Consider the following 22,960-nt stretch of genomic DNA (forward strand, 5'->3'; position numbering starts at 1 on the left):
TTCATTTCTAATCATAACAATGTTTCTTAAACAATATTTTTCTAATTTACTTAATTTTTGTAACTCCTTACTAGTGCTCAATTCACTAAGTGGATGGCATTGTTGCTCTAGATTGACATTTTCCAATTATGTCACTTCCAAAGAGCCTTTTAAAAGATTTTCGCCTTTATTTTTTAAAACATTTAAAACACATCTATGCACAATGTAACATACATTTCCAAATAAAGTTAAGAATTAGTTTATTCTCGATTAGAATAAAGCAATCTGAGAGCTTCACTCTTCCACCCATTTGAACCCTGAAACACAAGTATGTGCTCTTGTGAGATAAGTTTCAATCTCAGGAACTGGTGTTGGCAAGAGGATTCAGACTGTTGATTAAAAGCAAATCAAACAAAAAACTATGCAAAAAAATGAAGTCCAGAACCAAAGACCAGAAATCAAAACTGCTAGTTTAGGAATGCCCTGATTTTAATCTGCCCTCAGCTCTATTCATTAGCGCATCTGGCAGGGCTTCTTGGTGAAGAAAGTTTGGTATGGGAAAGACCTGTGTTTAGATTGGCTCAGAGAAGACACAGAGTGTACAAATCCACTTTTGTCTCTGAGGGGGTATAATTTCTTCATTCATTTCCCCTTTAAAAATTTTTCTCCCCATGCATTTACAAATAAATTTTAAGGCACATGAAAGTGAGGAAATGATATCACCAGCCTAAGCCAAAGAGAGTGTGGGCTGGCAGCTATGCTGTTGAGATCTTGAACCTAAGCCAGTTTCTGTCCCAGCTCAGCCGGTCTCATTGTTTTCAGACTAGGGAGAAAAAAATCACAAGTGTACCTTTTCATGCTTTCATGTGAGGTATGAGTTGTGTGCATGTCATGGCAGGACTGTCCTTAAACCTCTTGCATTGTCCAGTGGGACGAACTCAGGGCCCCAGTTGAGTATATAATCACCAAAAAATTTGACAGCAGTGATTGAAGCTCTGAGAATCTGCTTTCAATTTTTCTTATTCTCTCTCACCTTAAGACTGCCCCCGGATTCCTCTTGCCTCCTGCATTACTGTTAGGGTGTTTAGATTCTAGATCTTGTTTGAATAATAAGAAATAGTTTATTGCATTTGCTATCACAAAAGCAGTAGAAGTTCAGGACTTTCTCTCCTCCAGTTATTGAGACATTGGTCCCAATCTCATCTGCCAGATAAAAAGCTCTCTCAAATTGTTATTGTATTTACTGTTTTTATACAACATTTAAAATTTTCTACAACCACCAATGGCCTTTAAAAGGGTGGTTCACCTAAGGACTGAAATAGAATGGAAATACAATCATACAAGGAGGGGACCAAGTCAGGAGTGGGCTGGGGTTGGCTCATGTTAGCTCTTAAGAGCCAGAGTTCTGTTCCTTCTTTGGAGTTCACATCTATGCTTCCATCCCCATACTCTTTCACACTGAGCTGACCTCTGAGGCAGAGTCATGGCAGGAAAGACATGGCACAGCCAGTGGGATGGTTGAAGAGTTTATGAAGGCACCAAGTGCAGGGATGTGGACAGGGTTAGTGAAGCCACCATGCAGTGACACCAATCAGATGGTCTGATGAGGCAAAGGAGGGGACTGTTACCAGCACCCAGTGAGAATTGTGATCATGGAAAGGGGCCTCAGACAGGAACTGTGCCTGTAGATAACTAGTGCCAGACAAAGGTGGAGGAGGGAGCGGCTGTAAAAGTCAAAGGAAAACACAGACAACAGTGAAAATCAGGTAGACAAGAGAATAGCCCAGAGGAAATAATTTTAAGGTACATTTGTGCACAGCTCAGGTGGAAGCCTATTGTCCCAAATATCCAGGTGCTTTCTGTGCTTCCTCCTCTAACTTGGGCACTTCCCATGCTGGTTTTGAAAGCATCCTCCTTGGCTTCTCAGTTAGTGTTTTGGGACCATCCATTTGATGTATTCTGCATTAGTATCATCCTTGAGAGCATCTCAGGGATTTTGCAGATTCAAAGTTCATGCTGTTTTAAATAATCCTGAGGCTCTGATTTATTCAAGTGGAGACTCACTGATGCATTTTCTATGGATAGTGATGGGGTGTTGGGCCACAAAAAATTCCTAAAATGTACAAAGCAGCACAGTGACAGCCCAGATCCCCAAGTTTTGCAAGAAGACCTCAAGGTCTATGCAGTCTTGAGAAATATTTCTTATGGAAATAATGTAATAACCCTCTGACATTTTTGCTAATTTCAATTACAGCTATTTGTGAAGTACCCAAAGGTCTAAGACATATTAGAGTTTACAATGGGGATAGTATCCCCACAGCGTTGTACTAATTTGGGTTAATTTGGAATTCATTTAAACTTGCACAAATTGTAGGGTTGCAATTTGGGAGTCACTTAGCCAGAGAATGAGCCTAGCTTACTGCCCAGCTCAATAACTGGAATTCAGATCTAACCCTTCATAAGACATGAGACAGTACTCTGCACTCAAATAAAGCATCAGGGGATTTCAATTGGTTAAATAAATAATTTGTCTTTCTCAAGTAAAAAGAACTTTCATAATAATAATAGTAGTAATAAGTAATGGAATATTTATTAAACTACTAAAAAATTAAAATTGAATTTCAATAAAATGAAAGACGTTAGTTTTCCTGAGCATGAAAGTCAAATGATCGTAGAAGACCTAGAAGTACAGTAGTAAGTAGCAGTGAATGGAATTAGAGAAGGGCAGAAGGTATGCATATGTCCTGATTAAAAATACCTCAGCACTATTGGCCAACTGTGCTGGACCCTTATAAGATATTCTGGGACACTCAAGGACTGAGGACCTTCCACCCCAAATTAATGTTGCAAATACTGTGTTTCTGAGGATTACCAAAAGCAAAAGCTTTCCTTGGTGGCAAGTCCCTGAAATGGCTATTGGGGTGCTTGAGGACCCCAGTGATAGATAGATATAGATAGATATAGATATAGATATAGATATAGATAGATATAGATATAGATGACTTTCATATATATATGACTTTCATTACTGATCTTTACTACCACAATACATACTTGTTGAATGATGATTGTTATGTGCCAGGTATCTAGGTAAAAAATTCACAGGAGATGGTTAATCCTGGAGGAATCTGTCATCTAATGGAGGAAGTAGACCCATAAGCAGATACAAAAGGAGGGCCTTGTGTGTTCAGCCGTGCCAGTTGTCATCTTGGCAAATGTCTCAGCCCCAGGGCTGAAGAGCTTTACTGTCATCGGCTCCCTAAAAATTGAGAAATAGGATCCAGACAGCTAGGGCCTAGAGTTGCCAAATAAATTCTTTGGATTGAAATATAACTGCACTGTATGTAGAACTATGACAACATGCTCACACCCTAAATGCACTACCTCATTTTTCTGAAACCTGTTTAGAGGCGAGAGAAAATGTGGTAACAGTGATGATAGCAATTGCTATAATGGGACCTTCCTCCAGATCTGTGGAAGGGAACAGCCTGCGGTGGAGGTTGTCTTTGTCGAATGAGAGAGGGAGGGGTCCCCTTCTCAGGAGCACACACTCACCTGCCACTGGCCACAGTGCATGTGTGTGTTCGTCTATGTGTCCTCATCTGTGATCAGTGCTTTGGAAGGTGAACTTGGAGTAAGATGGGGAAGGGAGAAACCACAAGCTATCAGCCTAGACATGGATTCTGGAGCTGGATTTCCTTGGAAGTAATTGCTGGTTCTGAGAAAACTGAGCTGCTTGTTCAGATACATGGCTGGGGCAATAGGGGCTGAGTGCCTCTCTGGGCACCTTAAGAGGAATGTTAAGATATTTTTACCTCTTTACAGTTCAGGAGGCTGCTTCTTTGTATTCTTCTAAGTCAGGAAAAAAAATCATGGTGACTCTCTTACACATTTTTCTTACTAATACAATAGATATCAATACCCTTGCTTTTGTTTAACTGATCATCAAATTAAAGCTCAGAGAAGTAAAGTAATTTGTCTGAACTTGCACAGTTAATCAGCAAATGACATGTATTTTCAGTGGCTTATAATTAGCTCTTTGAATTCTTATGCCTTTTCACCCCTAGTGTAATTTGGAATAAATAAGTTTCCATTTGCTTCTTTTCCTAGAAATAAATGCACTTTTATGTGTTTTGGAAAATGCCACAGATTTCTCCTTTTCTTCCACCCATATTTTGTTTGCATTTCATCGGACTCTATTAGGCTGAAATGAGCTATAAATTATTTAGGCAATTTTGTTACATCTGTGAGCCACAGGATACTAACTTGGATTCTCTCCCAGCCTTTCTCATTCTAGGAAATTCAGCCACATCCATGACATATTTTTTCCTAACTTTATGCTTGGCTAATTGGCTCACAGCTTAAAGAAATATATTTTTGAATATTTTCTATTCCTCTTGACCCAATGGAAAGGAGGAAAGACAAAGAATATAATCATCAATTTAATTTGAGAATAAATAACTTTTTCATGAATATTATTCTCTTCAAAATAAAATAACAAAACTTCATTAAGTGTGGACACAATGCCACTGCCTTCAATTGAAAATTTTGAAAACAAAGAAAAATACACTGTAAGACCAGCCCATGGGGGAGCATGGAACGGTTGCCTCTGAGCCCACAACTCACAAGTCCAGTAATGTGGACTTTCACTGATGAAGAAATCTTTGTGACAATCTAACCCCACTGAGCCCTGAGCTTCACTAGTCTCATTTTATAGTTGGGGCATGGGAGAGGTAATGAGGTCCCCACTCAAGGCAACTAATGGTGTGTTGATGGCAGGACCACAACTTGAATCCCAATGTCATCTCCTGGGCACAGACTTGCTCTTCTTTCTTTCTACACATCAGACCCTTTTGTAACTCCCTAATGGCTCTAAAGGTCAGCTGCACACAGGGCTGACAAGATCCTCATGATTTGCCAACCACCAACATGTATAGTTTTACTTCCTGCTTGGTATATTCTGTATCTGCTTCCTGGAATTAGATTAGCTGTGAACCCTCCTCACAGGCATCACCAGATTTGCCTTGTAGGCATTCATTCATTTTTCAAACCAAGATTGTCACCTCCACCAGGAAATCGTCTCTACCCACTCCTCTTCTCTTGCCTGGTATATTTATTCACTTATTAGTTTATTCAACAGATGCTTATGAGGACCTACTAAGTGCCAGGCACTGAGATAAACACAAGTCATGCACCAGTGAACACAATTGACTGGCTTCCTGCCCTATGAAGCTTACCATCCAGTGGACATATTTAAAGTAGTAAACACTCAGATAAATATGTAATTACAGCTGGAATGATTGCCATGAAGGAAATAGAGACTGTGCTTGGAGTCTGAAGAACCCATCTTCATGTCCCCAGCAGCAGTGACCATTTGGGGATCCTGCCCACTATAGGAGCTCCGTGGATGAGGAGGAAGGCAGCATGCAGTTGGACTTCAGCATATACCTGATGCCCACTTCTCCCCAACATAGTAGCTGTGGAAGCACTCAGTATTTTGTTGAGTAAAGGACATAAGCATATGCTCATCAGAGTGAGGAAGGTGGCCTTTGGTCAGGCAAGGAGGTATGATGTTCAGGGTGTGAAGGTGAAGTGTCTTTTGTATCCCCAGTGAAGGCTGTTCTCTAATAACCTTGATGAGGGTCAGGGAGGCACTTCTTTGGATAAAATACTGGCTAGAGACTTGGATAATAGCCCAGTGGGAGTTATACTTATATCCTTAGTCTTCTTAATTCTATAGGATTAACAAATAGGAAGTATTAAATTATCTTTAGAAATGTATATAGGAAGATAGGTGAATACTTTTGTAAAAAGTATTTCAGCTTTTAAGAAGTGTTCAGCTATCTTTTAAAAAAGTGCATTTATAGAGACAAATATCAGCTTCTGGCTGAGATGGAGGCGTAAGTAGATACACTTCACATCCTCACACAACCAAAATAAGGAAACAACCAATTTAGAAACAAAAAACAACCAGAAATGCCAGAAAATTGAACTGTATGGAAGTATGATAACCAAGGAGTTGAAGAAGCATTCATCCCAACTGGTACACCTAGACAAAGGAATATGACACAAATGAAAGAAGAGAACAAAACTCCAGAAAAAGAATTAAGTGATAAGGAGATAGCTAATCTATCAGATATAGAGTTCAAAACACTGGTAATCAGGATGCTCAAGAATTGGTTGAATACAGCTGCAAAGTAAAGGAAGAAGTGAAGGCTATACAAAGTGAAATGAAGGAAAATATACAGGGAACCAAAAATATATAATCAGGATGCTCAAGAATTGGTTGAATACAGCCACAAAATAAAGGAAGAAATGAAGGCTATACAAAGTGAAATAAAGGAAAATATACAAGAAACCAGGACTCAAATCAATGATTTGGAACAAAAGGAAGAAATAAACATTCATCCAGAACAGAATGAAGAAACAAGAATTAAAAAAGTGAGGAGACACTTAGGAACCTCTGGGACAACTTAAACATTCCAACATCCGAATCATAGGGGTTCCAGAAGGAGAAGAACAACAGCAAGGAATTAAAAACTTAACTTGAACGAAAAATGAAGGAAAACTTCCCCAATCTGGGGAAGGAACTAGACATGCAAGTTCAGGACACTTGGAGAGTCCCAAAGAAGTCAGACCCAAGGAAGCACACAGCAAGGCACATCATAATTACACTACCCAAGATTAAAGATAAAGAGAGAATCTTAAAAGCAGCAAGAGAAAAGGAGACAGTTATGTAGAAAGGAGTTCCCATAAGACTATCAGCTGATTTCTCCAAAGAAACATTACAGGCAAGAAGGAGCTGGAAAGAAGTATTCAAAGTCATGAAAGACAAGGACCTACACCCAAGATTACTCTATACAGCAAAGCTGTCATTTAGAATGGAAGGGCAGATAAAGAGCTTCCCTGGTAAGGTCAAGTTAAAGGAGTTCACCATCATTAAGCCCTTATTATATGAAATGTTAAACGTACTTATCTAGGAAAAAGAAGATCAAAACTATGAACAGTAAAATGACAATGAAGACAACTATCAACATCTAAACCTAAAAATGAAAGAAACAAAAACAAAAACCAACTAAGCAAACAACTAGAACAAAAACAGAATCACAGAAATGGAGATCACATGAAGGGTATCAGTGGACATGAGGAGAGGGGAGAATGGGGGGAAAGGTACAGGGAATAATCATAATTGGTAGATACAAAATAGACAGGGGGAAGTTAAGAATAGTATAGGAAATGGAGAATCCAAAGAACTTACATGTATAACTCATGGATGTGAGCTAAGCGCGGGAATGCTGGAGGGAAGAAGGGTACAGGGCAGAGGGTGATTAAGGGGAGGAAAAAATGGTACAACTATAATAGCATAATCAATAAAATATACTTTTGAAAAGTACACCTGTAAAAAGAGTGTATTAACCTTTTACTTAATTATAGGCATGGACTTCAGGAAGAATACTCAACAAAACATTCTCTAGGATTTGTTTTATTTATTTTTAATATAGAATTCTTATTTTTCAATTAGAATTTACATTCAGTGTTATTTTGATTAGTTTCAGGTGTATAGCATAGTGGTTAGATAATCATCTGCTTTACAAAGTGTTCCCCTCCATATTTCCAGTACGTAGCTGGCACTGTGCATAGTTATCTCAATGTTACTGACTATATGCCTTATGCTGTACTTTACATCCCTGCGATTATTTTCTAACTACCAATTTGTACTTCTTTATCTGGGATTTATTTTTAATTTTAGCAAGACATACTTACTCTTGATGTCACAGGATTTTTATGATGGTGTTTATTTTTTAAATTATGTAAACTTCAAGTTCTTGAATTGAAATGTACTTTGTAAACTCAAAGTGTAATGTAAATTGCAAAGATAGCATGCACTTTTAAATATAATGAACTTGCTACTTTTTCTCACCCATTTTTTAAAATCAGTTTTAGTGAGTAATAGAAAACACAACATTATTGCACCTATTTGAGTGGAAGGCTTGTTATGGAAGTTTTTTTTTTGCCCCTTCTTTTAATTCTAAAGAGTGTGGTTCCTTTAGGTTAAAAAATGAGATCATCATTTATAGGTTGTTAACTATTAAGGGAAATTGTTCAAATCACATTTGTTCATATGGACTTACTGTCAGAAATTTTATTACTCTATATGTTGTAGTAAAAAAAAACAAGTATTTTAATAAAATCCAGATGACAAATATCCCAAGATGTTTAAAAATTTTCAGTTTGTATACTTAAAGTATTAGTAGTTTATATTAGGGAGTCTCTAATATTTATATATTGAATTTTTTATTTAGTCTTCTACAATTATTCAAAGTAATAGACTATTTTAAATGTTCATAAGAAACATTTAAAACTGTAATATGGAAAGCTCTATTTGGTTTTCTTAAACTTTTTTAAAAGGAAAAGAAATAACCCCCTAGTACATTAAGATTGGTGTTAAATAGGCCTCTCTTCAAATGTGTCCATGCCATGGACGCTCATGAAGTGCGAGCTACTTTTTACTGTGTCCGTTACAACATCTTATTAGTAACAGACAGAATTTTTTCCTGTGAATTGTAAGTGACAGAAAAATCTTTACAAATTAATATGTATAATATTACAGAAAGGTGCTTTGTCAGTTAATGAGTTCTTGTTGTAATGAATTTTAATTCCAAAAAATTTCATGGAATAAAATACTTGCTTACTGGCTTAATTTGAGAGCTCTTAAGAACTCTTCAGCTCAAATGATCTTCCTCATTGGTACCAAATTTTACCATTTGCATTTAATTTCCTTTATGGTAATCTCTGTTTCTCCTGCTTTCTATGTGGGTTTTGTGTGTGTGTTTTTTTTTATGCATTCTATTTCTGAGAGGACAATAATTCTTCATGATGCCTTCGTGAGCTTGGGTGTACCCGTTGTTATGTTCCCTGGAATGAGTTGCCTGGGGGGCAGAACCAAGAAACAGTGTTGCTGTAGAGCCAGCCCAGAATCAGGAGTCTTGGCCCCTGATCATATTATGCAAATAGCAGGTGTTTCTGGGTGGCAACTGTGTGTCTGGGTGCGTGTGAATATTTTGACATGCAAAGTTACTAGCCTTAGGGCTTTCTCTGATGAATTCAGCACACAGATCAAAAGGTTCTCATTGGTCACATTTATTCATTCCTTCACTGAGAACTGAACAAAGAGCTAGTTAAACACTGCTGAGTGAAGGGGGATTAACCCCAAATGAATTTGTCCTCCCCTGTTGTGTGTTTCAGAGACTGGAGCACAAGGAAGTTCTAGTGGGCTTGTTGTTCCTGGTTTTCCCGTTCGTTCCAGCCAGCAACCTCTTCTTCAGGGTGGGCTTCGTGGTGGCTGAGAGAGTCCTTTATATGCCCAGGTAATCACCGCTCACAATGTCGTCTTTCTGAGGGCTGCCTCTGTCACCAACACCGAGAGTTCCAGAGAGATAGTCCTTCAGGGTATAACAAGTAGATACTTGTGGAGCTGAGGTGCTTATTACTTCATCTTTGAAAACAGCCACAGAGAAGGTTGAATGAGCTCATGTTTGCACCCACTCACTCCAGTTTATAGTAATGACTTACCTCCAGTTGGAGGCTTGATGGTTACATGTGACATCAGGACTGGAGTGTATTCAGGATTTAGCAGCACTCATTCACCAATACATTCTTTTCCAAAGATCTATGTTTTGTAAACATAATTATAGTGATTCTCTAGAAATATTTTTGATGTACTTAAAATTATTAAGTAGCATGATAATAATTAAATTCTATCTTGTTCCTTCTAGCTCTGTCTCCTTTTCTTTGGTTTCTACTTTAAACATAGGAACAATTGCAAGAAACTTTGTCCTTGAGAAAAAAATGGTTAAAAATATAAAGGCATTCAGATGTATGTGATCACATAATGCCACTTAGTTCTGAATATTTGAACTGTGCTGAAGCTTGTCTGTTTTCCTGTCTTATTCAAATGGCATCATTCCAAGGCTACATTTCTATTCAGGTGTCTGGATATGCCCCTGAAATGGTTCTGCCATTTATCTGTTGTTTGATATTTTAATAAGACATGAAGCTTTTTGCACCTGGGTTTCTAATTTTTAAAATAAGAATTTTAGTAAACTTCCAACATTAAGTAATTTTATGAATGATATATAAGACTGTACTCTCCTAAAAATAAGTACCATAAACTGAAATATTATTAGGACAATATTTTATTTTTTTATTATTGACATTGGGTTATAATTTTAAATTAATTTAGATACCAGTTAATAAGCCCTGGCTGCTGTGGCTCAGTGGATTGAGTGTCATCCTGTGAACTAAAGGGTCACCGATTCGATTCCCAGTCAGGGCACATGCCTGTGTTGTGGGCCAGGTCCCGAGTTGGGGGCAAATGAGAGGCACACACACATCTCCCTTTCTTTTTCCCTCCCTTTCTGTAGTAATAAATAAATAAAAAATTTAAAAATATCAATTAATAAAATTTAATTATATTTATTGATATTGTGTTGGAAATTTGAAAATACATATAATTAGAAATTAATTTCATAACCTTTGATTTCTCCCCAAGCCAATCCCTGACAGCTCTCTTAAGGCTTTGCAGCATCTGGTTTTGACTTGGTTAAGGTGAGAAAGCCCTGAAGTTTCTTGATGTATCTGCAGCATAATTTGGGAAGGAGAATATTTCTTGATAAATACTATCCACTAAAGACAAAAATACAACACAATTTCTTTGTATTATATATTGCCTTAAGATCACAGGCTTATGAGGCCTTGCCAATAATAAGAAATATGAAGGGTGAAAGGGAATATCAGTATCTTTTCTAGATAATGTTTTTGCTTAAACCAGTAGAAAGTGGCTTCAGTCAGGTTTTCTCTGTAATACTGATGATTTCAAGTGGAGTCGATATTCATTCTTCACTTAACAGATATTCCCAGGGCACCTTTGCCAGGTGTACTGTTGTGGTATCTGAGGATACAAAAAATAAGTGAATCTCAGTTTCTTTCCTCAGAGAATTTACTAACTGCTTATAATAAAAAGGCATAGTTCTCTTTAAACATATAACCAGTCATAATATTCTTTAAACTAATATTATTCTCATTAATACCATTTTAACATTGATCATATCGAAATTTCATTGAAACTTTACATCAGCCACTGTGCTAAGCATGGTCTATTTGTTATACCAGTTAATTCCCGCTGTAGGTGGTGGTTGACAGCATGCCCCCGAAGGCAGAGTGCCTGTGTTGGAATTCTGGCTTGAACATGAGCGTGTCACTAAGCATCAGTTTCCTTATCTGCGTAAAATGAAATAGAACCCAACTCAATGAGATACTGTGAGGACTACATGAGATGATCATATATAAAACTTAGAGCGTGCTTGTATTGCACATGGTTAATAAATATCAAGTACTACTGTTGAATCAGTTGAGGTAGCTGTTACCATTATTCGCATTTTACAAAAATCAAGCCTGGGGTCGGAGAAGTGAAGTGACTTGCCCCAGGGGACATAGCTAAGCAGTGACAGAGCCAGAATGCAGATCATTGCCTACCCACAGATCACTCACCTTCCAGACCGTGCTGCTTCTCTGACAGTAACATCAACTGAGAAGGAGAAAACGTGGACTTAGGAAAGTACTTTCAGCTCAGGGACGTTTGGTAATCAGGACTCAGTACTTCCAAGAGTCGTTTGCTTTAAAATCCTCAGGAGTCTGGAGTTCTGGGTGACAAAGAATTGCACGTGTTCTAATCCAGATACAAGAGAACAATTTGTGATAAACAAGAAGTTAAAATTTTGTTTTCCTGAAGCCTTCAGGTAAACATTATGGAAGTCCCTAGCATTACCATCAGCCAGTTGTGGAACATCGTACTTAAGGCCAGGGTTTCCTCTCACCCACGTCGGCATGTCCTCCACGTATCCAAAAAACCATGTCAGCACTGGCTCTTCCCAGGCTGCCCTACCTATAACAGACCTTTCTCTTTTTTTCCTTTTTTTCTGAAAAAGACAAAGTAGTGGCCCTGTCCTTTTTCTGATAGGAATACACTGAGTTGGATTAAAATAAAAGTTCTGAATATGACAAAAACATCAATTTTACCAAGAGCAAGTGCCTGCCTCTCAGAAGCAATTTGGATTTTGCTCCATTGTGCAAAGTTGGTGCACAGTCATCCAAAATCAATTTCCGTAAACTGGCCTTCGTTAGAAAGATGGTTGTCCTTTTCCCTTCAAGTTCCCACAGCCATGCATTGCAGTGTTGGGGCAAAATCATCGTCTTCTGAGGACTTCTCTTTACTGCCTGGCATCGCCTGTATTAACATGCGTATCATCACTGGGCCCAGCCAGGCCATTCTCCTCCCTCCAGTCATAGTCTCTGCAGATGCCTAAGCCTTGTGACAGGGAGGGGAGGTGCTCTCCTACGCCTTAGCGTTGGTCCTGAGGGCTGAGGAAGAGGTCAGATTGCTGGGTCAGGCCCATAGCTCTGGGCACAAACCTGAGAGTTTAATGCAGGTCTGGGGAGGCTGGAATTGGAGGAGACCTAAGGTTTTTGAGACTTTGTACCTCCAATGAGTGCCAGTATTTCTTCGCAGCCATTGTAACTAACACCACAGGGGAGCAGTTTTACTTAGGGCACTGGAGTCCATTGTTACCTAAAGCTGTGTCACCGTGCCTCTGAGGGGGTCCAGGCTGTCATAAATCCAAGCCTATGTGGGGAAACTTCTGTGCTGTGGGCTTCAAGAGTTCTAACAACTTCATCAGGACCATTTTATAACCATTGACAGTTTTCTCTGAAGATCAGAGCTTTTTCTGGAAAAGATTTTACCCAGCAGTGACCAGCCACAGCCCATCTCAGCAGAGAATGGTAGACAGCTGGACAAAGAGCTGCCAAAACCTTCCTTGGGGCCACAGAGAATTTTGCAGATGCTGCCAGCAGCCCTGAGAAGGTGTCAGAGCATCGGATTATGCCTGTTCCATTGAAAAAACCTGCACATTGGCTTTGATAATGGTGAAGAACATGTTCCAAGCCTTTTACATACACAGGAGTCTTCTCTGCATGACCCTCTTTCATTACTGACCTTTACAAGAAACAGCCGGTTTCCACCACAGCATCACTACCCAGTCCTTTAAGGAAAGCATACACATACGTACTTAAAGGTGTTCCTGAAAATACAAGTCATTATATTTATGCAGAAATTCTGCGTTGTCTCCAAAACTTTACCAAACAGTAGGATAACAAAGTAAAGAGCTCTATTGATAATCCCTCTGAGGAAGGTAGACTTCCTGCTCATTAAATGATAAATCAAGTTATTATGGAATCAACCCCTAGCTTTACAATCTCATTCATGAACCCCACAGAGGTCATGTCTACCCTCCCAGGAGATGGGTGAGTCCCATCGGTCCCAGGGGACTGAGTTGTCCCTTTTATAAGGTAAGCCCAGAATGAGTCAGGCCAACGATGCTCTTTCATCTTCCAACCTTATACCTAATAATGAACAAGCCACTTAAATCTTCTCACTTCCCTCCATCCTGGCCTGGCAGAGACTGCAAATATCCCCTTCCCCTCACTTGCACTTCCTTCTACTTGAGATCTGTGGATAAAAACAACAGGAGTAAGCTATTTAGCACTGCAAGGCTTTAGGGTCAGAACTTTACCACCAAAAAAAAAATTGGAATAATCTTTTCTTCTGCTAATACATGCTAATTTTGTTGATGTCTTTTTTTGAAGAGGCAGGACAGTTTGGAACTTAAATCATTCTTTCACAGAAATTTTGATCTCTTATTCTTATTTCAAGGGAAGCATATAATTTGATGGTTACCTTTTTAAATATTTTATACAAACCACTTTAGAATGCTTAAAAGAACTAAAATTTTTTAGAAACCAGTGAAGCAAAAATAGTTGTTGAGAGCACTCATAGAATGTGTTCAGATATCCATTCATATGCCAGATTAAGGGTGATTTATTCACTTCAGTGCCAAAGAGCAAATTCCTAAGCCGCTTTAAGAAAACATGAATGACTGGAGACAGGAAAAGAATAGGCAGGAATAAGTGAAGGCGGCAACAATATTGTGAATAGAACTGATCAAGAATAATTGAAGCCACAGAGAATAACATGTATTTGAGGGAAGAAAGAAAAAGAAAAAATTGCCCTACTCTTAAAAAGAGACGCCATTTGAATTCGATAGTCCCTATTCTTATGGACAGACTAGATGTGGAAAATTGGGGAAAAGATTATTCTCCTTCATTTTCAATTTGAGAAATGTCATCAAATCATACATATCCGAAATTCTAATTTGAAATAGAATTTTAAAATCTTACACAGGTTGCAATGGAAATAATATTGCAGTACTTATTTCCAGCATGCAAAATGAGAAATGTTACTTCCGAAGTAACATTACCTCCATCATCTTATATTGGAGACTCCTGATGAGCCGTCTGTGTACATATCTCTTCAGAGTTGTTGGAGGAGAGTGATGATCATTTAAGAGAGAATCAAAGTTTTACCAAGCACTAAAATCAGCAGAGAAATTTTTTGACAGCAACAAAACTTACTTGAGCAACTCCAGTAGGAAGAAGACTGAACTGGGAATCAGCACAGCCCAGTGTGTCCCCCACTGCTTGGCAGTCGGGGGTGGGCAGGGGACCAAATTTCCTATCCGTAAACCTAGAGGGTTGAGCTAGTTCAGTAGTTCCAAAGAAATAGAGAAGCAGGGTCACAGGACCCTTGTCAGTTTCTCCTCCACCCTCTCAGCTTCTGTTCTTTGGAAACTTTACTGGCTTGGGAAATCCAAACCTCCACTCAATACTGCTATATCATCTCTAAAGTCTTTTTCTGCTCTAAAGTTCACCTGTTTTTTTTGTGATTTTGAATAACCCTATGCAAAGCATGATTTTTTTCCCCTTAAGATCGGAAACAAAAATTTTGTTATGCATTGGAATGGGACCACCTGTCTGCTCAGTTTCGGCAGGATCAGCCCAGCAGGAAAGGGAGATGTGTTTCCCAGGAAAGGGAGGACAGGAAGGAATGCATTTGACATGGGGACAGGCTCCCTGAGAGGCCTCTACTGTGACAGAGGAGAGTGTCCTCCTAAGCAGCAGGAACAGTGATTTGTAGAAGTTGATGCAGGCAGGCAGCAACAAGCACTACATGTCAGCAGGTGACAGGGCACTGACAACAAGAACAATGCCAGACTTTCCTCTTCTAAGGGCAGTAGTACAGCCCACTTATTAAGAAGGCTGCAGTCCATGAGAACAGGTCAAAGGTTTATCTATCCATATCAAAGGATAAACCTCCACAGGGAGATACTCAGGAATTGGGATGAAGCCTAATATCTAAATAGGGCTCAAAACAAAGGGTAAGACCACAGAAGACTGATTGGTACTAAGCTCAGCATGTTGAGTCTCTCTCAGGCCATTGCTAGTAGAGATAGGATAAGGTTGACCCACCTAAGATGACACAAGTAACCAGATTTTGAGTGGACCAAGTCATAGGAACAGTAAAAAGCCCAGGAACCAAGTGGAGCCATATATTTAGTCAGTTTGCCTCTTAGTTTGGTTCTTTGTTTGAAATTCCCATCATATCATACATTGGAGGGATGGAAGAAGCAACTTGAGCTTTTCACAGAGCCACTCAACTAAAATCCTAGGAGACAGATTGACAGGCAGATTTCTACTTGTAGATTGACCTTGTTACTCAATCCACTGAGTTACAAGGTCAAGTGCACCGGCCCTCTGAGAATATGTGTGTAAAAGCATGTGTGTATGTGTAGGCTAAATTACTCAAATCCACACAATTTTTATTTAGTTTTAGATCTGAATTCATTTATATGCATTCCTGTCATGGCCGTCTTCAAACAAGGTGCTCCTTTGTTGTGATGAAAATGACAAAAGGAGAGCAGAAATGCCGTGCACTGTGACATTAGGGGACAATAAAGTGAGGTTACCTTGTGATCTGAAGGTGAAGATTAATGATACTGTTGGAGAAGAAATTCAAGATTTGGGTAATGAAAAAGTCCTTTTACTTGGAAGGAAAACCCAATGTTGTAAATGTGGCGTCTTCCATGTTACTCACTGTATTTTAAGAGAAAGCTGAGTCTGTCAAGCTTTCCCACTCCTCCCCAGCTCTCCGATCCTTTGTGGGACAAACCTCCAGTGCCACGCAGGCAGAGGCTTCCTGCTGGTTATTAGCCTCCACTGGGGATTCCAGAAGTTGATTAATGTTATTCTCCAGAATGCCACAGGGTAAAGATGGAAATAATTGACTTCAGTGTGTTTGTCTCTTTGCTCTTTGAACAGAGCCAGCATGCGCTGTTTCATCTAGCCCTTTGAGACCTGAACACAGATGAGGGTGCAAGATCTAGGAACTAGACCTGGTCCATGTAGGGTTACTCTGCAGGGCAGTGCCCAGGAAGGGATGATACTAAGGCAGCACCAGACTCGTGGGCAGCCACCAAGACATCGTGGGGATGAATGCTGTGTGAAGGTCGTGAGCAGGAGGGGAAACAGGAGGACTTTGCTGAGGGACTCAGCTGCATGTGTTCTAAAACTAGACAAATATAACATAGAACAGAGCAGTGGTGAGAATGAAGTGAGTGGAGAGGTAGTGCTCATGGATGGAAGATAACTGGCCAATCTGTTGTGCTTAACTAGTTGTGCTGAGCCCAGGGCTCAAGGTGAGGAGAAGTTTGAACAGTTATTTACTAGACTACAATCATGGCCTTAATATTACAGAACCCTACTAATTATAACAGATGAATGCTTTTATGTCTGTTAAGTCCTAAATGGTGAATAGCAAATTTCTTAGAATCCAGGATTCGAGAGTAAGATTTGGAGAGTATAATTTGGACTCAGATGAGACTAAATTAAATAATATATGTGAAAAATACTGTAAGCTATGCTAGGTAATTGCAAGTCATTATTTCAATCTACCTGTGCAGAGGAGAAGATCAGGTAGGTCAAAGTCAAAGGAAATCAGAGTAGTGTGGGTGTAGGCTTCTCCTTCTTCCCCAGGTGCTCAGAAGTGGACGGTCCTGCATAGCCTGTTAGCAGTCTGAAATGCAGTACCGAAGGTTCTAAAATGTGCCTCTGTGCATGGGGGAGACTGCAGAGTACATGTCACATGCCTAGTGTCCTGCACAGTTGCCTGTGGTTTTGCCCGGAGGGTGTAGGTGGACTTAAGTGGGGCCGTTTCAGTCTCCTTCCTATCAAGATCCCTTGTTATTAGTGAATCTATTTCTTTTTCCCTTTGATTCTACACAGGGAAATATATCTGAAATCTGTGACTTCTTATGTAGGTTTCAGTAATCTGAAAATATCCTTTACACTCTTTTAGAAATCTGGATTGTCTTGCTCTAGTGAGCACCGCCAATTTGTGTGACTGTTTCGTCATAGTACCAGGCACAATAGATGCTTCATAAAAGAGTACTGTTAGGGGTTAAAGAACAGTGGACAGGTGACCCAGCCTGTGACTGTGTGGTCAGGTCTGTGTTAACATAGGGAATAGTGGAGGGGCCAGCGAAACCAGTGGATTGTCCAATGAGCCTTTGCTTCAAAAGTGAAGAAGCTGTGCTCTGGAATATGGTGGTTTATCGAAGAAGTAGCAGAGTCCAGGTCCTGGAGATATGTGTGCTCTAGGGCGATGGGGAAGGTGGTCTTTCTGACTTTTTAGAAGTAGCTGTGGAGTTACCTGGGAAGTGTTTGGCTTGGCCAAAAGGCCTCTCAGGCCCAGAAGGAAAATGTGGTTGTGACTCCTTTCACCGGGCTGTGAGGGAGAGAGGCCCGGTGTGGGGTGAAGGCACCAACCAGGGGGAATCCCCATGTCCTGGGTCCAGATGGCCCCCTGGTGATATGTCACCGTGGGTCTTATCATCTTTGTGCTCGACCTGGATTGACGGTCAGCTTCACCCTTGTCTCCATGTTAGTGTCTGGTACCTCCAATCGCAGTGTCCAGTCACACTCACAGAGCAGCCTTGTCGTGTGCCCAGTGTTCGGGGTAAGAAAATGAGTAAATGTTACTCTATCCTTAAACAACCAGCTTGAGCTTTCAAAGGGTTAATATTTACTTCTTCTCAAAGTTGAGTACTAAAGCTTCGTTAATTCACCAGGAAGATTATACGTTGCATTTTCTTTCCTTTCACAACGATGGAGTAGAGAAAGATTTGAAATGGGTATAAGGGAAGATTTGCTTTTTGTGTTCGAGGTCTATGAATTCACGTTAACAAAAATACATGGCTAATATTTCACATTTTACAAGTGAACCTTATTTTCAGCAATATTTTGTTTTATAGAAGAATCAAACCTTTCCAAAATAAACAATATTGTACAAGGAAGTTTGCAGTTTTAAGTTGGCATTTTTGGTGAGTGCTCTTTAAAGACTTATAATGCCCTGTAAATTAGATAGTTTGGGTCTGTCTGGACCTTGATAAAGTGGATTTCTTAAGGTATATTTACAGATCTAACTACCTACTTTAATGATGTATAGAGTACATTTTATTGATGCAATACAGTATAGCATGCTAAATACTTGAAGATACTGATACCTGTGTTTAGTTCACAGAACATATCCACGTACATTATTTAACTTACTTTAAGGCAGGCCATATTAAGTCCTAGTAATATAAACAAATAAAGCTTCATGAGGTTGAGCAAATCTGTGGCCACAGAATTCATGAGTGGCACAGAAGATCCAAGCCAGACTATTCGGTAGTGAGTTCCTTTTCGTCACTGTGAACCTCCAAACTGAAAGCCTGTCTCAGAAACTTTGTTGCCACTGCAGCTAGTAGCATCCAGGGCCTTGGGACATTACATTTAGAGGAGCCTGGTGTAGAGACGTCTGTTTCTAACTGGAGTATAAACCTCACATGTTTCCTGCCTTATGCTCCATGTAGCAGAAAATAGTTCCCTAATAGCAATATTATTATAACATAATAGTAATGGTATCAGTTATTGTTTGGTGTGTATCGACCAGTGTCCCCAGTGTAAAATCACTTCCGTTGACAAAATAAGAAAACCAAGAATTAGAGAACTTAATTTATCTGAGATCAAATAACTGTAAATGTCAGAACTGAGGTACAAATGTTGTTTTTTTACTTTTTTATTGTAATTTTTTTCCATTGCCATTTAGTACCCTTATACCCACCTCCCCCAGCAGTTACTACACTGTTGTCCATGTCCATGAGTCTTTGATCCCTTTTTTTCTTCAATCCCTTCACCCCCCAACCTTCCCTCCTCCACTTAGCTGTCATCCTGCTTTCTATCTATGAGTCTGTCTCTGTTTTCCTTGTTAGTTCAGTTTATTCATTAGGTTTCACACAGGAGTGAAATCACATGGCATTTGTCTTTCTCTGACTGGCTTATTCCACTTAGCAGTCTGACTCCAGAGCCCCGCCTTCTTTACCACAGAGGGTCTCATCGATTTTAGAGCTGGTAGGTGAACTAGGAGGCTGGGAAAGCATCTCATCTTCAAAGAGGTAAAGGAGATAGTTCTCAGAAGGTAAAAGACATGGCATTTTTCTCCCAGTTGTTCCATAAATATGCTGAGAAAAGAAGAGAAAAGATCTATTTGATGGAGAAGTAAATGCAAAGAAACTTTCATATCTACCCTAAATCTTTAGGATGGGGTGCTAGGTAACACACAAGCGATGCCTTGAGGGTCATTTTTAGAAAATTAATACACTCTCCCATTATGTTCAGTCTTCCAGGGCTCAGCGTCCAGGGCTTTACTGCTCAACAACTTTGGGTCAGTATCCATGAAACTGGAATAAAGCCTTACTATTGAATAATGTGCCATTTGGGGATTCAACAGATCAGAATGAAATTAACTATGGATATGTTCCATTTAAACTGTATAAAGTTAAGAACTTTAAAACTTTTAAAAATGTATTTATGGATTTTTAGAGAGAAAGAGAGGAAAGAAGAGAGAGAAACAGTTGATTTGTTGTTCTACCCATCTATGCATTCATTGGTTGATTCTTGGATGTACGCTGACATAAGATTACACCCGAAACCTTGGTGTATCAGGACGCCCTAACCAATTGAGCTATGGATCCAGGGCTAAAGTTAGGAACTTTTTAAAGTAATAAAATGGGAAGATTATATCTGTCTTGTATCATTAATATGGTAGATACATTTATGGACACTCTCAGTGGGTTGTTTGAGCTCATTAAATTAAAAGGTAGAATTTCTGTTCTGCTTAGTAACAGAAAGACTGTCTTTGTTGTATCTAATTAAACAAGAAGTGAAGCCACAGCACATATCATGAAGTAGTTGGCCCAGTTTTCATAGTGTTGATGGCTGCTTTCCTGCTACAAAAATAGAGTTGAGTAGAAAAGACAGGAGCTATGGTCTGAAAGGTAGAAAATTGTCATTTTGGGGTGTTTACGTAAATGGGAATGGAAAGTATTATTTGCTTATCACTTAAGAGCTTCTAGGCAAGGCTTGAAAAAGTGCATTTGTACAATTTACACAGTGCTTAACTGCTCTCTCAAAGTTCTCAAAGAGGTTTAAAATATTTTTTTATTCTAATGCGAAAGGAAAGACATTATTTATTTGCATTTCCTGTTGAGTTTGCTTTGGGTGTGCATCGTAAAAGTATAAAGAAGAGCTGCGAGTCCTTACTGAATGCACTGCATGCTGAGTAGCTTGTCAATAAATCACGTTCGGAATTGGAGTTCGCATCAGCCTGTGTATGAGGGATTAGCTTCATTCTCTGAGACAGCAGTGGTGCTTCCCATCGTGTTTTGAAAATGCATCTGGCTGCTGAGCTGAACCAAACATTCAGCAGCCAGAGTTTGGCTCTGGGTTCTGCAGGGTATGATTGTGCCAAGTAACAGTGTTTGCATTGACTGCCTTGTGCTCTGTGTAGAGGTCTCTGGTCAGAGTCCAGATTTTCCCTAATCAGATAAACCAGAGCAAACTGGTGTCTGGTTTTATCTCTCTAGAGGCCAGGAAAACATGTAGTTTCTCAATTGCTTGATATTCCCCTTTGAAAATAAGGACTTGCCCTGCCCCTAGTAATGGAGAGTGATTCTCACTCCTGCTGCTAAGATGTTTAAAGGTGAAATGCCATCATAGAGAAGCATTTAATCTCTGTGATATTGTATGCAAGCTTATTAAAATGTGCTACTCTCCAAGAAATTTGCAAACCTGAATGGAGATTATTTTATTTATATGTATATGATCTTCCATTTCTTTAAACCATGTGTTCGTGCAACAATGTTTAAAAAAAATGATCCTTTCACATGATCCCTGTGCCTGTGCTGAGTGGAAATGAACGGTGTTCCCTTTGGTTTTGGTTACAGCAGGAGTAAGAAACCTGTGACCCATGTGGGATCTGGCCTATCACCTGTTTTTGTAAACAAATCTTACTGGAACATTAGCCACACCCTTCATTTTCAGGGGTGCCCAACCTTTTGGCATCTCTGGGCCACACTGGAAGAAGAAGAGTTGTCTTGGGCCACACATTAAATACACTGCAACATGTCATCACAAATAAGTCTCATAATGTTTTAAGTAAATTTGCGATTTTGTGTTGGGTCACGTTCACAGCCATCCTGAGCCGCATGTGGCCTGCAGGCCACAGGTTGGACACCCCTGGTTAACAGAGCATTGATGGCTGCGTTCCTGCTACAAAAATAGAGTAGAAAAGACAGAGGTCCTAAAGCCTAAAATGCTGAATGTATTCACTCCCCGACCCCTTACAGAAAAAGTGTGTCAACTCCTGGATTACGGCATGCTCTTAGGGCCATGGGTCTTCTGCTCTGACTCCACTAGTAGCTTTTGGGGTTGTGGGCAACTTATTGTCCTCCTACAAGCTTTAGTTTCACCATTTATGAAATGAAACATGCTGAGGATTAAGTTTTAAATTAGATAGTATAGTTAAAGCCAGTACTGCCCTTGTCCCATTGTGCTGTGAACAGTCCCCTGTTCAGTACAGTACTCAGGGCCCGGCACACAGGAAGCACTCAGGGAACATCTCAGCATATGAGACAGCTAATCATTTTGGCTGTCTTTGTTACTCCTTGTCGTCTGCGCCTTCGCAGCCATTGATCTGGAGCTGTCGGAATCTTTGTGTTTTCCTTCCCCACTGCTCTGCCAGATGGCAGCTCTGCTTCCCTCACGGAGACAGAAAACAGCAATTGAGATTCGTGAGAGGAGCGCTTGGGAAGGAAGCAGGTGAAGCTGCTTGGCAAGGTGTGAGGCACACAGGAATCAGCCGTCGGGTCAAAAGTCCGCCAACAGGACAGCATGTGGAACACGGCTCTGGAATCTGCACTTCCCGGTGCCTGTCACTGCTCTGCTCTGTGTGAGCTGGTGACCGAATTCAGCAAAGCAGGTCGCCTTTCTCCTCTCTTTCAGAAGGCAGCTGCCCTTGCAGACGTGGGCAGCTGTGTGGCATACCCCACTGCACTCCAGCACTTTGTTCAGAGGGGACCTTTTCTCCAAGGCCTTCCCTGACCATCACCCGTGTTAAATCACAGCTTCCTCCCCACCATGGACTCCCTCTGTCTCTTTCCTGCTGGATTTCTGTTTTCCATCCAACATCTCATACTGCTCTATGTGACGGACTCCCTGTTTCATTTGCTTGTCAGCTGTTTCCCCCCACCCCTGGGAGTGTCATGAGAATTGGAATTATTCTCTGTTTTATTCACTGATCTGTTCCTGGTGCCTGCAACAGTGTTAGGTGCATACTCAGTGTTTATTAAATACCTGGTGAATGGAAGAATGGTGCCCAGAAGGCCTTCCTGCGGCCAGAGGAGCACTCTGCTCAGTCGGGGCATGGGATCTGGCTGGGCTAGAGGAGTAAATGGAGAGCAGGCTTGTGAACTTGAGCCACCATGGTGCCAGTTAATGACATCAGCATGGTCAGTTGTAGAAAAATGGGAGATTTTTAGAATATCTTGATACCTTTAAGACCAAACATGAAGAGTTATGGAAGTGGAAAGAGGGTTTGTTCATTTGTTTGTTTGTTTGCTTTGTAATGGTGACTGTGTTTGGGCATCTGCAA

General features: G+C 40.1%; 1 protein-coding gene across 1 annotated transcript in view; it reads left to right on the forward strand.

Moving 5' to 3' along the window:
• Positions 1–22,960, forward strand: part of TMTC1 (transmembrane O-mannosyltransferase targeting cadherins 1) — a 241,159-nt gene that overhangs the window by 141,337 nt on the left and 76,862 nt on the right. Inside the window, exon 9 of the mRNA XM_045829232.1 lies at positions 9,226–9,347. Coding sequence (XP_045685188.1) covers positions 9,226–9,347 — 122 coding nt within the window. The remainder of the gene's footprint in view (positions 1–9,225; positions 9,348–22,960) is intronic.

The sequence above is a fragment of the Phyllostomus hastatus genome, unplaced genomic scaffold (assembly GCF_019186645.2).
Source record: "Phyllostomus hastatus isolate PE091 unplaced genomic scaffold, TTU_PhHast_1.1 phas_scaffold_93, whole genome shotgun sequence".
Taxonomy (NCBI): Eukaryota; Metazoa; Chordata; class Mammalia; order Chiroptera; family Phyllostomidae; genus Phyllostomus; species Phyllostomus hastatus.